Source organism: Mobula birostris, chromosome X (genome assembly GCF_030028105.1).
Source record: "Mobula birostris isolate sMobBir1 chromosome X, sMobBir1.hap1, whole genome shotgun sequence".
Lineage (NCBI taxonomy): Eukaryota > Metazoa > Chordata > Chondrichthyes > Myliobatiformes > Myliobatidae > Mobula > Mobula birostris.
In genome coordinates, this window is record NC_092402.1 from 56,991,633 (window position 1) to 57,010,341 (window position 18,709).

Genomic DNA, 18,709 nt, shown 5'->3' on the forward strand with positions numbered 1-18,709 from the left:
TGCTGACCTTGTCCATCACCACCGTCTGATTTTATGAGGGTCAAAAATGTGTTCCAATTGGCTGGAGTCAGCTATGTCAGTCACTGAAGTAAGGGCCAGTTAAATCTCCCCGCCACCCACATGAACTTAGTGAAGCCAGGTATTTACTGCAGGTACAGGGAAAAGGGTGCACACTTTGCCTGATCAAAGAGGAAAAAGTTTGCGGCATTTCTTGCAGGGTCAGACCCTGGGAATGTTATTAATGATAAACGCCTTCAGGAAATCTCTCTCTTGTCGCTCCCTGTGTTTCCATAGGTCGGAGAGACTCACAGGAAAAAGCAGGGAGGCTCGGACGGACTTGTACAAGTAGGAGCCCATTCTCTCTCTCTCTCGTTCCCTCTCACTGGACTCAGCAGAAAGATTCAGGGAGTCAGAATGAGTGGGGTGGCCATCTACCGTTCTATTTACACTGAGGATCGGTTTGCCCAGCACTTCAATGGACCAAAGGATGAAGAAAATGTCACGGAGAGCTTTCAGCAGACAGAAAGAAGAAGCTATGCGTGCTCTGGGAATGCTGGGAAACAATTCTGGAGAAGGCGACTACCATTCCTCACCTGGTTGCCTAGGTACAAAATCAAGCAATGGCTCATTGGGGACATTATCGCAGGTCTGACTGTGGGCATCATCCACATCCCACAAGGTAGACAACCTCTAATCATTAAACCTTCTTATTCAATGTACAGAGAGTGTGGTTCCGCAAAATGGTCAGAATAAACTTTGTCTTTCTCGCTTTTTGTAACATTTGGTACTCAAGATCAGTTCCAGATGGTTAATGCTTGATTTCATGGCAAGGGTGGCAGATCTTGGGGGCTAGTGCATTAGCAGCCTTACAGAACAGTTTGAACTCCTTCTTTACCCATCAGGAGATGTTGAGCACTAGCAGTGGAGGTGGGGGAGGGGAAATATGGCGAGGATGGTTAGCACCAGTATTACTACTGGGTAGAATCAGAGCACTGGTCTGGGGGGATAGGATGTCAGCATTGGTCCAGGTAGAAACAGAAAAGCCTTAGACACAAAGAGGATATCTGAGAAGCTGAAATAAAGGCATTAATAATGGCTTAGAATGGGCAACCCAGGGAGGAAATCAGTGTGGATCACATCAGGTATGCAATGGTACAAGTGTTTGGAGAGAACTTGGAGTCACACTGATTGGGACATGTTTGAGCACTTGATCAATAATACCTTTTCTTTTGCGTACACTCAGGCGTCATTGATAAAATCCCACTTCCAGCAAGGCAAGTCGAATCTGCTAATAGAAAAATACTGAATAACCCACAGGTGAAATGCCAACCAATTGTATTTTGCAGCAATTGATATTCATATTGATTTACAGTATACTCACTGTTCATGAAATGTGTACAGAGTAGAACAAGAATCAAGACATGATGAAACAGGAGGGTGTTCGTGATGTGACCAGTAGCCAGTGGAAGCACACCTGACCTGCACTGCCCTACGTTGATGAGATGTAATAGCTGGTAACAGTGAAACAAGGTATAATTTCTAGGTTACACAGTTGCCTTCTGAGGCTAATGTCTCATGTACAAGCCCCATGTACATGTTACATGTTTATTGCCTTATTAGAATCAGAGTCATATGTCATGTAATATGTTGTTTTGTGATGGTAGTACAGTGCTGGGAGGGTATTGGGTTTACTGAACGCGAAGGTCTAAACTCAAGCAAAGACCTTAAGCCCTATCAATATAAATTACTAAAGGGGGATTATATTGTAACTACCCAATCTTCAAAGAAAAGTTCACTTCCCTGTTTATGCTCCATGGCAAGTTTAGGTGTCAATACCCACCATTCGAGTGGTGGGTCCCCTCCCTCTACCACGGAGAAGATACTTCCAGCTAACAAAGTAGTTTAAAACACAGCTCATTTATTTTCAGTGATGCATAATTAAATCCAAACAATACTCTGAAAACACATTTAAAACTCACAGAAGATTTCTATCTTAAACATTTTCAAATTCAACCAATTTCTAAAACACAAAGCATTTCTTAAACATAAAGCATTTCCAAATTCCTATAAACTAATAGACACACCACAATGCATTCAAACAAGTCCGTCGCAGAAACCAAAGCTGGAGGAATAGATTCTGGTTCACCCTGTGTTTCTTCCAGGTTTCTTGATGTTCCTTATCCTATTCCCAATAAACCTGAATTGTTCTCTATATTTGTACCCTTTTTCTCCCACTTGGGTAACTTCATACGTGTATGATATTTCCTCAGATATCCTTTTAACACAACAGTCTAAAAGCGTCTTTTGAAGACATAGATCTCAACTAATGGTGTAAATGTGGTAAAGCTAACCTCCTTAAACTGAGGAACTTTAGTCTGCTTGAAACATACAAATTAAACAATCCATTTTCTTATACAGGTATTGTATCTTGAGCAGCAATAAAGCAGGTGTATTGGGCTAGCTGTCTGCCACATAGACAGAGCTTGTTTGCAAAGTTGTATTTCTAACTTCAAGCTGATTACTGCTTCCATTTACATTTTAAGAACTGAAAACTGACTTTGAGGTATGACCGGAAACTAAACTAACTGTTAGTTGGCAGTTTACTTACAGTTGTTTTTGATCTTACAATAGGAGATGCTATATTTAGAAAGCCGAGATTAGTAAAAACAAGCCAGGAAGTGAATATCTATAACAGTGTGAGACAAAAAATATATTTGTATATACAATATGTTACAATAAAAAAATAAATACGGCAAAAGAGAAATAGCGAGGTATGTTCTTGGTTTCATGGACCATTCAGTAATCTGACGGCGGAGGGGAAGAGGCTACTCCTAAAACACTGAGTGTGGGTCTTCTGGCTCCTGTACCCCCTCCCTGATGGTAGTATTGAGAAGAGGGTATGTCTTGGATGGTGATGGTCTCCACCTTCTTGAGCCACTGCCTCTTGAAGATGTCCTTGATGGTGGGAGGCTTGTGCCTGTGATGTAGCTGGCTGTTCCATGATCCAGTAGCGACCGCAGCCATCTGAGATATATCATCCAGTGAGAAAAAATAATTAAATCATAACTTTCTTTCACAGGTCTATTTAGTTCAACAATTTACTATTTGCACAGATATTTGTGTGTATTACCTCCTCCATGAGTATACTTATTGCTAGTCATTAAGCCAGATGCTAACCTATTTTAATTTGTTTTGGCGATGTAAATCTGCTGGTAAGTCCTCTTCCCAGTTATGTAAGAACATAAGAAATAGAAGCATTTAGATCACTTAGTCTCTCGTGTCTGCTCCACCACTGTGTAAGATAATGGCAGATCTTTTACCTCAGCACCAGTTTGTTGCACTAACCTCATATCTCTTAATTCCCATAATACCTAAAATTCGAACAGTATCTGTCCTGAACAGAGACTGAGCCTATCACACCCTCCTTGGATGGAGAATTGCAAAGAGTCAACATCCTTTGCCTGCTGTCCAGTTAACCATTTATCAGTTGTGCTAGCACATTATTCCCAATACCGATCCCTCCACCTTTGTTTAAAAGATTGTCAAACATGACGGTACATGAAACCTGGCTTACATGCTGACCCAACCCCATTATACCATCTCAATTACAACCCCCAACTCTCCCCTTCCCATCTCCACTCAAACCTACTCTGTTGTAATTTTGTAAGGATTACTCAACGAGTATATACATCTAAATGAGGAATGGGTTGGATGGCAATTTTCAGAGATGACGTTAGTCACAACAATTCAGTCAATGGATTCCCTGGTGCTGATGTGGAAAAAGTGGAAGGTGATGTAATAGTAAATTTGAATGCAATTCTGGTTGCCGATACAATATTGGAGCAGGACATGTTGGGTTCAGTTATTTCTTTCAGCTGTAACTGCTCTTATACAATATGAAAATGCTGATATCACTATACTATTATAGGAAATTAAATCTTATCAATAAAAATACTGAATAATCATAGAATGAAAAACAAATTCCTGTTTATTACCTCAATCCTTATAACAAGTAGAGGTTAAACTTCATAGAAAATACCTCACGTCCCACAAAGTTGTCAACAGCAAACCTGCATCTGGTAAATGAATCAGGAAATGTATTACCTGCATCAGGATGATGTTCATATACTGCAATCTCCAATGTGATAAAGTCTTCACACTCACTCTCTCTACCTGTGATACACACTTCATTCTTCCTTTACATATGATTCTCATATTAATTCAACGTCTCTCCATATAGTCTCCATTCTCACTCAACAGGTGATGTACTCCCTCTGACCCTCTTTACTCATTCACTACGCCTCCCTCTGTGCAGCTGGCAGATGATTTAGAAAATATACTCCCACGTCAGAGTGTTAGAGAGTATCACAGCTCAAAAACAGACCTTTCAGCTCATGTAGTCCATGCCCACCTGGTCTTCTGCCTAGTCCCATCGACCTGCACCTGGACCATATCTCTCCAAATCCCTCCTATCCATGTACCTATCCAAACTTCTCTTAAATGTTAACATTGATCCCGCATCCGCCACTTCCACTGGCAGCTCGTTCCACACTCTCATCACCCTCTGAGTGAAGAAGTTCCCCCTCATATTCCCTTAAACATTTCACCTTTCACCCTAAACCTATGACCTCTAGTTCTAGACTCACCCAACCTCAGCGGAAAAAGCCTGCAAACATTCATGCTATCTATACCCCTCATAATTTTGTATACCTCTATCAAATCTCCCCTCATTCTCCTACATTCCAGGGAATAAAGTTCTAACCTTTCCCTATAACTCAGGCCCCCAAGTCCCGGCAACGTCCCTGTAAATTTTCTCTGCACTCTTTCAAGCTTATTTACATCTTTCCTGTAGGTTTGTGACCAAAACTACACACAATGCTTCAAATTAGGTCTCACCAATGTTTTATACAACTTCAACATAACATTCTGACTCCTGTAATCAATGCCCTAATTTATGAAGACCAACGTGACAAGGTCTCTTAAATACTCGTGACGTCACTTTTAAGGAATTATGGATCTGTATTCCTAGGTCCCTTTGTTCTACCATACACTGTAGTGCCCTACCACTCACCATGTAATTCTTATCGTATTTGTCATGTGAAGCACTCCTACCTCTCTTCTCACTTTCTCTTTCTTCTCTCTTCTCACTTACTCTTTCTTCTCTCACACTTTCTTCACTCTCTCTGTTTCCCTCTGTGTACCTGAGATATACTCTGCACTCCTCCCTCTGTGTGAAAAACATTTTATGGTTACCTGTATGCAAGATCCATTCTTCCACATATGATACACTTTCCACTTACTGTGGCTAACTTCCACCTACTCACTCATTGTCTGAATGTGGTACTCTAGTCACCCACCCTACACCTTTCACCTTTAGTTCATGACCTCTTGTTCTAGCCTCACCCGACCTCAGTGGAAGAAGCTAGCTTGCATTTACCCGATCTAAACTCCTCATAATTTTGTATACCTCCATCAAATTTCCCCTCAATCCTCTATGTTCCAGGGAATGAAGTCCCAGTCTACTCAACCTTTCCCTACAACTCAGGTCTTCAAGTCCTGGTAACATCCTTGTAGATTTTTTTCATACTCTTTCAATCTTATTGACATCTTTCCTGTAGGTAAGTGACCAGAACTGCACACAATACTCCAAATTAGGCTTCACCAATATTTTATACAACTTCAACATGATATCCCAACTCCTGTACTCATTACTTGGATTTATGAAGGCCAATGTGCCGTAAGCGCTCTTTATGACCCTATCTACCTGTCAGGACACTCCTCATTGTGTCTCTCATGTGATAAGTTCTTCATTCACTCACTCACTCACTCACTGAGTCTTTATGTAGGAGATGTCAGCACAGGAACAGATACTTTCACCCATGATGTTGTGCCAAACTAATTATTCTAGAAGGTAAATGTCGAACTAAACTAACCCCTCCTGCCTGAATGTACTCTATACACCGATTCTCTGCACATGAATATGCCTGTCTATAACACTTTTCAAATGCCTCTGCCACGTTTGCCTTCACCACCACTCCTGACAGGACATCCCAGCCATCCATTTCTCTCTGTGTCATAAGCTTGCCCTGCACATCTCTTTTGAACTTACCCCTTCTCACCTCAGATATATGCCCTCTGGTATGTGATACACTCTTAGCTCTCTATGCATATTTAAGTTTGCTGATGATACAGGGCTGGGTGGCTGGATGCATTGTGAAGACGGTGCAGAGAGGCTTCAGGGGGAAATGGACAGGCCAAATGAACAGACAAGAACCTGGCAGAGGAATGCAATGTGAGGTTGTTTATTTCAATAGAACAAACAGAAAAGCAGAGAGCATTTATGATGAGTGGTTGAAAGTCATAGAACATAGAAGGAGGAGGAGAAGATGGCAGCGCGACACAGCTTGCGCGGCCACTCTGGTGAATGATATCTGTTATCTGTCAAGTAGGGTGCCGTGCACAATCCTGATTTGATGGAGACAGATGTGAGAGAATGGAGGAACATCTGGAGAAACTTCTGAAATGTCTGCTTCGCTGCCGCTGTTACTGTGTGATCCAGAATCTCCAGAGAGGAAGGCCCCGAGTCCTCGGCTTTGCTTGTTGCTCGGCGGCCGGGACAGAGTTGAAGCGCTCAGCAGAGATGGTGCTCGGTGCTCGGAGGCTCAAGGTTTTCGGATGGACTCAGTGTCGGCTGTGGTCGGGTGCTTCCAATGCATCGACAGTTGTCGGTGCCTGGAGGTTTATGGCAGGGAGAGTTTCTCCCTTTTGCCGCCTGCTATCAGGGACTATCGGGAGTCGATCGGAACTTTGAGACTTTTTTTTACCGCTCCCATGGTCTGCACTTCATCAAATTATGGTATTGTTTTGCACTGCTGTAACTATATGTTATAGTTATGTGGTCTTGTCAGTGTTATTCTTTGGTTTGTCCTGTTTTTCTGTGATATCACTCTGGAGGAACATTGTATCATTTCTTAATGCATGCATGCATTTCTAAATGACAATAAACGAGGACTGAGTGTTCTCATAATCTAATAGAACATAGAAAATAGAACATCACAGCAAGTACAGGGCCTTTGGCCCATGATGTTGTGTCAACCTTGTAACCTACTCTAAGATTAATCTAACCCTTCCCTCCTATATAGCCCTCTATTTTTCTATCATCTATGTGCCTATCTAAGAGTCTATTAAATGCCCCTAATGTATCTGCCTCTACTATCGCCCCTGTTAGGGCGTTCCATGCATCCACCACTCTGTGTGAAAAACATACCTCTGACATCTGCCCTATCCTTTCCTCAATAACCTTAAAATTATGCTCTCTCACGTTAACCATTTCTGCTCTTGGGAAAAGTCTCTGGCTATACAGCATGGAAGTAGGCCATTCGGCCCACCACATCTACAGTGTCTAGTTAGCACCCTTCTGTACTAACCCCATCTCTAAACACTTGGCCCATTGCCCTCTATGTTCAGGCAATCAAGATACTCACCACTCTCTTGATGGAAAGGACCTCCTCCAATCCTTTCTCAATTTCTTCCCTTTCCATAACTCTGTGTCCCACAGTTTTATTGACTTCTGGTAAAGGGAAAAGTTTCCTGTAATCTTCCCCATGTGTATCCCTCCTAATTTTATATACCCCTGTCATGTTCTCTCTTAACTTCCTTCACTCCAGTCTCTTGTAAGTGCTGGACTTCAGAGGGACCTGGTGTTTTTGCACACAGACACTGATGCAGCCTCCCTCTCTGGACATATGAATCACACTTCTCTCCACGTCTCTACATGTGACACATTTTATCACTCTCCCTACAGGTGATGCAAAAGTCAATTATCCTCTGTGCAGTATAGCTCTCCACTTCTCATCCACAGTGCTCATACATTCTATTGAGTGATTTGACAATTCACTGGCACTGTCATAGCAGAATGTTTACACTAAAATTATTAATCTGATGTTTCCTTAATATGTTTGTCACCAAAGATATCCAAGTAAATAGAAACCTTTTGCTTATCTGATTGTGAATAGATTGCAATAATAACGTGGCTTCTCCAGTTTAGACAGATACTTTGTGATTTGCCAGTCCCATCGGACAGCCAAACTCCCAAAGAAAGAATTGCTATGTTTAAGGCAAATTATTTCTTTCCTCACTGCATCCCTGTCCTCACAAGTGATTCACCCTGACAGCCGACACACTGTGCAGCACCTCTTCCTCACTGTAGCTCCAGGCTAGATTGCAAACCAGGTCTCTGAGCATTCAAGACAATGGGACATTTTGGATTCCATTGACTGGCTTCCCATCCAGGGAATATGTTGCACTGTGTAATTCCTTGTTACCTTGTTATGTCTTACCAGGAATGTCCTTTGCACTGCTGACCTCTGTGGCTCCAATTTATGGACTCTACACCTCTTTCTTCCCGGTTGTTCTCTACATGCTTTTTGGAACTGGACGACATGTGTCCACAGGTGGGGTACTTATGTTCAAACTATGCTCATCTTTTACTTAATGGAATAGAAAACACAATGTACACAGCAGTAGGTCAAGAAGAACCTACCTAGATTTACACCAGTCCCACTTGTCCACATGACAGGGTTAAGATGAGGCAGCACAGTAGCATTGTGGTTAGCATAGCGCACTTCAGCACCAGCAAACTGGGTTCAATTCCGCCACTGTAAGGAGTTTTTCCGGTCCTCCAGGCATAGCAGTTTCCTCCCACATTCCAAAGACATACGAGTTAACGTGTTAATTGGTCACATGGGTGTAATTAGGCAGTGCAGGCTTGTTGGGCCTGTTGATATGCTGTATCTTTAAATAAAACAAAATTTGGATGTCCATATCTTTCTACCCAGGTAAGAGTGCAACCATTGAAAGAGAAAGCCAAAAATAAATGAAGTGCTGGAATTGCTTTTGTATTCAGAATCAGAATCGGGTTTAACATCACTGGCAAAACGCTGGAGGAACTCAGCAGGCCAGGCAGAATCTATGGGAAATAGTACAGTCGACGTTTCAGGCCGAGACCCTTCAGCAGGATGTTTCTTCCATAGATGCTGCCTGGTCTACTGAGTTCTTCCAACATTTTCTGTGTGTTGCTTGGTTTTCCAGCACCCGCAGATTTTCTCTTGTTTTAAATATCACCAGCATGTGTCATGAATTTGTTAATTTTGCAGCAGCAGTACAATGCAATATAGAAAAAAAACCTGTGAATTACAATAAGAATATCTATCTATCTATATAATAGTTAAATTAAATAAGCGGTGCAAAAACAGAAACAAAATAGTGGTGAGGTTCTGTTCATGGGTTAAATGTCCATTCAGGAGCAAGATTAGGCCATTTGTGTCTGTTCTGTCACTTCATCATGGCTGATCCAACTTCCCTCTTAAACTCATTCTCCTGCCTTCTCCCCATAACTTTTCATGCCTGGACCAATCAAGAATGTATCAACCTCTGCCTTATGTATACCCAATGACCTGACCGCTGCAGTCACCTGAGGCAACAAATTCCACAGATTCACCACCACGTAGCTAAAGAAATTCCACCTCATCTACATTCTAAATAGATGCCTCTCTATTCAATGTCCATTCAGAAATGGTATGGCAGGGGGAGGAAGTTGTTCTTGAATCGCTGAATGTGTGCCGTTAGGCTTCTGTATCTCCTTCCTGACGGTAACAGTGAGAAAAGGGCATGTCCTGGGTGGTGGAGGTCCTTAATGATGGACGCTCATCATACTGATAATGAAACGTTTTATTGTTAACGGGAGGAGAAATTATTTTATAGGGGTCAGAACATAATGGTCAATGGTAGAGCCCACCTCCTGACATTCAGTTCCAGAGGTGGAAAACAAGCAAACAGTAAGAGTTTCAAACCTTTTTAAGTGCTGGTGACCAAAGATTAGCTTCTCCGCTTGACTCTTGAACCAAAGGAGACAACTTCACTCAACTTCACTCACCCCATCACTGAATATTCCCACACCTATAGACTCGATTTTAACTACTCTTCATCTCATGTTCTCAATATTTATTACTTATCTATCTATTATTATTATTTGTTTTGTTTTGTATTTGCAGAGTTTATTGTCTTTGCACATTGACTGTTTATCCTGTTAGGTACGGCCTTTCATTGATTCTATTGTCTTTCTTGGATTTACTGAGTATGCCCACAAGAAAACTAATCTCAGGGCTGTATATGATGACATATATGTACTTTCATAATAAATATGCTTTGAATTTTGAACTTTGTTCTGCCCGTGCCAGGCACCTTTGCTGGGATAAGTTTGATGACTGGCTCTGTGGTCGAGCGGCTGGTACCCCACCAGTCGGGATGGAACATAACAACCCAGGAGGATCCAGAGCTAGAGAAACAACGGATATCTGTGGCATCAGCTGTAACCTTCCTCTCAGGACTGATGATGGTAATTACTCCTCTCCCTCTCTCTCTCTCTCTCTCTCTCTCTCTCTCTCTCTCTCTCTCTCTCAATCCTTGCTGGGGTTCAGCTCGTCGGCCCCAATAATCCTCTTGTAACCTCACCCACGAGGCCATACAGTGACCTGGGCAAGCCCTTCAACCTAGGTACTGTCCCCCGTAACTGTAGGAGTTGCAGCACCTGTCCAAATGCTACTAAACATCTCCTAGCTATGTACCTGTCCAAATGTCTGTTAAATGTTGTTAGTGTACTACCTTGTTATTGCCTATTGTCTACCTGCACTGCGCTGTACCTCCTCTGCAGTTGTTACACTTTATTCTGCATTTTAGACCGCAAGACATAGGAGGAGAATTAGGCCTCAGTATTACATCTTTGCTTCTATATTCTAGTCCTCTCTAAAGGAATGGTAATATTGCATTGGGCTTCCTCACCACCGGCTCAAACTGCAAGTTAATCGATACGGAATCCTGCATGAGGACTCATAAGTCCCTTTCCACCCCAGATTTTTGAATTTTCTACCTGTTTATAAAATAGTTTGTACTTTTGTTCCTTCTGCTAAAGGGCATGACCATACACTTCCTGACACTGCATTCAATCTGCCACTTTGTTCATTCTCCTGATCTGTCTAAATCCTTCTGCAGCCTCCCTGCTTCCTCAACACTACCTGCCCATCCACCCATCTTCATATCATCTGCAAACTTGGCCACTAGCCATTAATTCTGTCATCCAAATCATTGACATATACTGTAAAAAGAAGTGGCCCCAACACCAACACCTGTGGAACATCACCAGTCACTGGCAGCCGACCAGAAAAGGCTCCTTTTATTCCCACTCTTTGCCTCCTGCCAATCAGCCAATGCTCTATCCATGCTAGTATCTTTCCTGTAATACCATGGGCTCAACTTGTTCATCAGCATCATGTGCAGCACCTTGACAAAGGCCTTCTGAAAACTTACATACACCCAACATCCCCCAATTTTCCTTTGTCTATCTTGCTTGTTACTTCTTCAAAGAATTCCATCAGATTTGTCAGGCAAGATTTTCCTTTAAGGAAGCCATGCTGACTTTGACCCATTTTATCATATGCCTCCAAGTACCTGAAACCATATCCTTAACAATTAACTACAACATCTTCCCAACCACTGAGGTCAGGCTAACTGGCCTATAATTTCCTTTCTTCTGCTTCTCTCCCTTCTTGAAGAGTGGAGTGACAGTAGTAATTTTGCAGTCCTCCCAAACCATGCCAGAATATAGTGATTCTTGAAAGATCATTACCAATGTCTCCTCAATCTCTTCAGCTACCTTTTTCAGAAACCTGGGGTGTAGTCCATCTGGTCAAGGAGACATATCCATCTTCAGACCTTTCAGTTTCCAAAGCACAATCACCTTCACTCACTTATAGCAACTTCACTCACTTCTGCCCGACACTTCTGAACATCTGGCTGATGGCTAGTGCCTTCCACAGTGAAGACTGATGCAAAATATTTATTCAGTTCACCCGCCATTTCCTTGTCCCCCATTACTACCTCTCCAGCATCATTTTCCAGCAGCCCAACATTTACTCTTGTCTCTGTTTTACACTTTATATACTGTATCTGAAAAAAACATTTGGTATCCTCTTTGATATTATTGGCTAGCATACCTTCATGTTTTATTTTTTCCCTCCTTAGGGCTTTTCATTAGCATTCTATTGGTTTTTAAAAATTTACCAATCATCTAACTACCCATTAATTTTTGCCCTATTATGTGCCCTCCCTTTTGCCTTTATTTTGGCTTTGACTTCTCTTGTCAACCACGGTTGCATCATCCTGCCCTTAGAATATTTCTTCTTTGGAATGTATCTATCTTATGTCCTCTGAATAGCTCCCAGAAACTCCATCCATTACTGTTCTACCATCATCCCTGCTAGTATTTCCTTCCAATCAACTTTGGCCAGCTCCTCTTTCATGCCTATATAATTCCCTTTACTCCACTGTAATACTGATATATCTGACTTTAGTTTCTCCCTCTCAAATTGCAGGGTGAAGTATATCATATTATGATCACTGCCTCCTAAGGGCAGCTTTACCTGAAGCTCCCTAATCAAATCTGGTTCTTTATACAACTTCCAGTCCAGAATAACCTTTCCTCTAGTGGACTCAACCACAAACTGCTCTAAAAAGCCATCTTGTAGACATTCTACAAATACTCTCTCTTGGGATCCAGCACCAATCTGATTTTCCCAATCTGCCTACATATTGAAATCTCCCATGATGATTGTAACATTGCCCTTTTGGCATACCTTTTCTATCTCCCATCGTAATTTGTTGTCTACATCCTAGCTACTGTTTGGAGGCTTGCATATAACTCCCATCAAGGTCTTTTCACCCTTGCAGTTTCTTAACTCTACCCACAAGTATTCTACATCTTCTGATCCTATGTCACCTCTTTCTAAGGATTTGATTTCACTTTTTTACCAACAGAGCCTGTCTACCTGCCTGTACTTTCGATACAATGTATATTCTTGGACATTAAGCTCCCAACTTTTTGCCATGACTCATTAATGCCCACAATGTCATACCTGCCAATCTCTAGCTGCTCTACAAGTTCATCTCCCTTATTTTGTATACTGCGTGCATTGAAATATAACACCTTCAGTGCTGTATTCACCACCTTTTTCAATTTTGTCAACCTATTACACTGCAACTTATCCCACTGACCACAATTTTGCCCTATCATCTGCTTGTCCTTCCTGACAGTCTCACTACACACTGCCTCTGCTTGTATATCCACTGCCCCATCCTCAGCCCTATCACTCTGGTTGCCATCCCCCTGCCAAATTGGTTTAAACCAACCCCAACGCCTCTAGTAAACCTGCCAGCAAGGATATTGGTCCCCCTGGGGTTTAGGTGTAACTAGTCCCTTCTGTACAGGTCATACCTTCCCCAAAAGAGATCCCAGTGATCCAGAAATCTGAAATCTTGTCCCCTGCACCAGTTCCCCAGCCATGCATTCATCTCCCAAATCATCCTATTCTTACGCTCACTGGTGTGTGGGACAGGCAGCAATCCAGAGATTACTTTGCTGGAGGTCCTGCTTTTCAGTTTTTACCTAGCTCCCTAAATTCAGTCTACAGGACTGCCTCCGTTTTCCTACCGATGTCATTGGTACCAATATGTACCATGACTTCTGGCTGCTCACTCTTCTCCTTTAGAGTGCTGTGGACCTGCTCCGAGACATCCCTGACCCTGGCACTGGGAGGCAACATATCATCTGGGTGTCTCTTTCACATGACAGAATATATGACACACACACAATGTGCTGGGAGCTCAGCAGGTCAGGCAGCACTGCAGTACCTCTGGTACCTAATAAAGTGGCTACTGAGGGTATTTCTGTATGTTTGTGGTCTTCTGCTGCTGTAGCCTGTCCACTTCAAGGTTTGATGTGTTGTGTGTTCAGAGATGCTCTTCTGCACACCACAGTTGTAACACGTAGTTATTTGAGTTACTGTTGCCTTCCTGCAAGTTTGAACCAGTCCGGCCATTCTCCTCTGACCTTTGTCATTAACGAGGCATTTCTGCCCACAGAATTGCCACTCACTGGATGGTTTTTTTTTGTTTTTCGTACCATTCTCTGTAAACTCTGGAGACTATTGTGCATGAGACCACCAGGAGATCAGCAAGTTTCTGAGATATTTAAACCATCCACCTTGCACTAACAATCATTCCACAGTTAAAGTCACTTAGATAATATTTTCCCCATTCTGATGTTTAGTCTGAACAACAACTGAACCTCTTGACCATGCCTGCATGTTTTTATGCATGGAGTTGCTGCCACATGATTGGCTGATTAGATATTTGCATTAATGAGCACATGTACCCAATAAAATGGCCACTGAGTGTATTTTGATATTTCATTGGAGCATAGGGGACTGAGAGGTGTATGAAAACATAAGGGGCATAGATAGCATCAATACACTCAGTCATTTTCCTAGGGTTGGGGTACCAAGAACTAGAGGCCAAAGGTTTAAGGTGACAATGGAGAGATTTTACAGGACCACGAGGGGCACATTTTCCACCCAGGTCAGTACATGGAACGAGCTGCCAGAGGAAGTGGTTGAGTCAGGTACATTAACAACATTTAAAAGATATGTGGACAGACACATGAATAGGAAAGGTTTAGAGGGCTATGGGCCAAGTGTGGCCAAACACAGGCAGGTAGGACTAGTTTGGATGGGCATTGTGGTCAGCATGGACCATTTGGGCCAAATGGCCGGTCACCATGCTGTATGACTGTATAACTGTGATACAGTGGTACTGAAATAAAGTGAAGTCCTGCCTTAAACTGAGCACTGCATCTGCTCACACCTTGTCCTCCTCTGTAACTCAGTATGTACATGTTCCTACGGTTACGCTGCTCACCTCTTGCCGGTTCACTCTTGCTCTTACAGATTTGCATGTTTGTTCTGCAACTGGGGTTTCTTTCCACCTACTTGTCGGACCCAATCGTGAAGGCGTTTACCAGCGGCACGGCTTTCCACGTTACCATCTCGCAGCTCAACACCATGCTTGGACTGAGGCTCCCACGCTTCACTGGACCCTTCACCCTCTTTAAGGTTGGCTTTGTTGTCTGGATGGTTGTCTCCGGTGAATTTGCTCAGGTGGCCAGCAGTCACCAAGGTGGATAAGTCTGCCTGCTTTCTCATTCAGTTTAGCTTCCTCACGGGAGAACCTTCTGTTCTGCATCTTCAGATCATCCTCTGTTAGCGGAAAAGTCCACTTTAAGTGCTTCTTATACTTCCTTACAACACTGAAGGCAGACATTCAGCCCATTCAGTCTATTCTAGCTCATAGATGAATCCCATTCTCCCATATTCGTATCAATTCTCCCTGGTTTCCACCCCTCATCCACACACTAGGGGCAATTTACAGCAAACTGATTAACCTAACAACCCGCATGACTCTGGGATGTGGGAAGATACCCACACGGTCAGAAGGAGAATTTGCAAACTCCACACAGACAATGTCTGAGGTCAGCACTGAGCTTAGGTCTCTGCATTACCTGCTGCATCACTGCCACGCCCCTTTCCTTTTCATATACCTCAAAAAGAGGCCAATTTGCTCCATAATTGGTGTTTATCCTCCACACGAGCCCCTTCCAGCCCTGTTTAAGGACTGTCCACTTCAAGTGCTCCCCATAGCAACGGGTCCCACATTCACACTCTTCTTTGGGTTAAGATGATTGGAGGTTGGTACTAAATGTTTGTACAGGCAGAAAGTATCTGAATAACCTGAGCCCTACTCCTCTTTAATGAAGAGCAGTGGCCCCTTTAAGAGCTGCTGCTATTCTTTTTATTCACTGTTCTTTTTGAAAGTTTGAGGCTAAAATTTAGTGGTATCTGTCCACTTGAGGCTTGCCCTCTGCCACAAACATATCAAACCAAGGACTGGGTGTAAATAATTGGAAAATACAATAAAGAACATAGGACCAAGAACAGAACAGCACAGAAACAGGCCCTTTGGCCCACAATGTTGTGCCCAGCTAATTAAACTAATAATGCCTCAATGAACTAATCCTTTCTGATTGCACATAGCTTATATCCTGCCATTCTCTGCACATTCATGTGCCCAGCTAAGGGCCTCTTAGAACACCTCTGTATTAATTGCCTTACTTCAATTGTAAATTTTTGTCTTAAGTTTTCTTCTTTAATTAATTGAAAATAGTCAAGGGATTGTTCAGGTTTTTGCTTCTTTAGTTTTTAAAGTTTTACTTTTACATGACATACTACTGGGTTATGGTCACTATTACAGTCTGCACCTGAATATGTTTTGCATTGAGTCACTGAGTTTCTAAATCTTTGGTTTATAGTAATAAAGTCAATTTGATTTCTAGTGTTATCACCTGGACTTTTCCAGGTCCACAAGCGTCTTGGATAGTTTTTAAAGTAGGTATTCATAATGACCTGATTATTCATCTTGCACCATTCTACCCATTTCTCACCTCTTTCATTTCTTTCCCCTAGTCCAAATTTTCCTGTGGTATTTCCATCAGCACCTTGTCTTACTTTAGCATTTAGATCTCGCATGACAATAACAATATCTTGAGACAAAAATTTACAATTGAAGTAAGGAATAGATTTCAAAGTCTAGAAATAGAATCTGTTAAAAATATAGCAATCATGTAGAAATGAAATTTATTTCTCTAAAGGATGCCTTGGTAGAATCGGCAAAGTCAGTGTTTCCTAAAAAAGAAAAAAGCACAAAGAATAAATGGATGACAAATGAAATCAAAAATCTAATGAAAGAAAGGAGACAGAAGAAAGCAAATCCTATAGAATATAAATCCTTAGATTAAAAAGTTAAAAGCTTATGTCAAAAAGCCAAAGAAGAATGGTTAAACCAGGAATGTGAGCAAATAGAAAGAATCCCTATTACTGATCCAAAAAGGTTACATCAACAGATCAAGAATATCATTGGTAAAAAGCTCCTCTGTTCTTCAGGTGGATGTTTGAAAGCAAAGGACGGTACCATTATCATGGAAAAAGATGAGATTATGAACAAATGGACTGAGTATATTCAGGAATTGTTCGAAGACAATCGAGGTGAAAAACCAGAAATTAAGAAAAACATTGAAGGTCCAAATATTTTAAAATCTGAAGTTCGTAATGCAATAAATAAGATGAAGAAAGGAAAGGCAGCAGGTCCTGATGAATTAGTAATAGAACAAATTATTGCCCTTGAAGATTATGGAATTGAAAAACTTACTGATTTAATTTATGAGACTGGAATAATACCAGAAGAGATGAAAAAATCAGTATTTATCACTCTTCCTAAGAAACCTGGAGCAATAGAATGTGAATTACATAGGACCATAAGTTTAATGAGTCATATCACCAAGATACTTCTAAGAATTTTGATGACAAGAGCTAAAAGTAAGATACAAGCTGATACAAGTTGAAATAAGCAAAGAACAATGTGGTTTTGTGAAAGACAAAGGTACAAGAAACACGATATTGATGTTAAGGATACTATCAGAACGAGCTATTCAAGTGCAAAAAGATTTGTTTGTTTGTTTTATCAACTACACAAAGGCATTTGATAAAGTGAAGCACCATAAGTTATTTGAAATATTACAGGAAACTCTAGATCTAGATTCGAAAGACCCCCGCCTAATCAGAAATCTGTACTGGGAACAAACTGCCGCTGTAAGAATAGATGGAGAAGTGAGTCAGTTTACGAAAATCAAGAGAGGCATTAGACAAGGGTGTGTTTTCTCCCCTGATTTATTTAATGTGTACAGTGAAACAATATTACAAAAAGTAAGAGACATCTTGGGAATCAAAGTTGGCAGTGAAAACATCAATAATTTCAGATATGCAGATGACAATTGCAAGTACGGAGGAAGAACTACAAAACTTAATTGATATAATTGTTGAAGAAAGTACAAAAATGGGTCTATCTATCAATTGCAAAAAGACAGAATGTATGGTGATATCCAAAAAGAAGGAGAATCCTATCTGCAGGCTGAGAATAAACGGGGAAGACATAAAACAAGTACAGAACTTTTGCTACTTAGGAAGCTGGGTGACATAGACATACTTTATTGATCCCGAGGGAAACTGAGTTTTGTTACAGCTGCACCAACCAAGAATAGAGCATAAATATAGCAATACAAAAACCACAAACAATCAAACAACAAAATGCAAACTATGCCAGATGGAAATAAGTCCAGGACCAGTCTATTGGCTCAGGGTGTCTGACCCTCCACGGGAGGAGCTGCAAAGTTCGATAGCCACAGGCAGGAACAACCTCCCGAGACGCCCAGTGTTGTATCTCGGTGGAATATGGCCGGAGTCCAACAGCAAAAGGTTCAATATCCGGGCTACAAACACGTTCCTCGATCGTAATATGACCAGGATTGCACCATCCGTTGTTAACCAGAACAGCAAGCCCCCAACTCCTTTACGCTTACCACTCTCAGTGCACTTCCGGTCAGCCCGAGCGGTCTGGAAGCCCTCCATGGAAAAGTTTTGGTCGGGTATGTCCACGTGCAGCCATGTTTCAGTAAAACACATAACACTGCTCTCCCGAAATGTTCTCTGACTCCTGGCTAGCGCCATCAACTCGTCCATTTTATTACTCACCGAACTCCTCTTCTCCACAAGTCTCTGTTGTCTCGACCCGATCCTCTTTCCTCGCCTTTTTGCTACCCCTCTACATCCTCTGTGTGTTTTCCTCCAGATTTCAGCCGGTGTGTCCGCCGCTCTGCTCGCTAAACCGACCGGCATAAGCGCAATCAGCTGGTCCCTGGAATAAACAATGC

At 41.9% G+C, this 18,709-nt stretch overlaps 1 protein-coding gene across 4 annotated transcripts in view; it reads left to right on the forward strand.

Annotated features, from left to right (window-relative positions):
- Window positions 1-263: 263 nt before the first annotated feature.
- slc26a10 (solute carrier family 26 member 10) overlaps window positions 264-18,709 on the forward strand; it is an 87,235-nt gene continuing 68,789 nt past the window's right edge. For all 4 annotated transcript variants that reach the window (XM_072248673.1, XM_072248674.1, XM_072248676.1 and 1 more), the window contains exons 1-4: window positions 264-679; window positions 8,343-8,453; window positions 10,239-10,396; window positions 14,838-15,002. In XM_072248673.1, coding sequence (XP_072104774.1) covers window positions 415-679; window positions 8,343-8,453; window positions 10,239-10,396; window positions 14,838-15,002 — 699 coding nt within the window. In that variant the 5' untranslated portion in view covers window positions 264-414. The remainder of the gene's footprint in view (window positions 680-8,342; window positions 8,454-10,238; window positions 10,397-14,837; window positions 15,003-18,709) is intronic.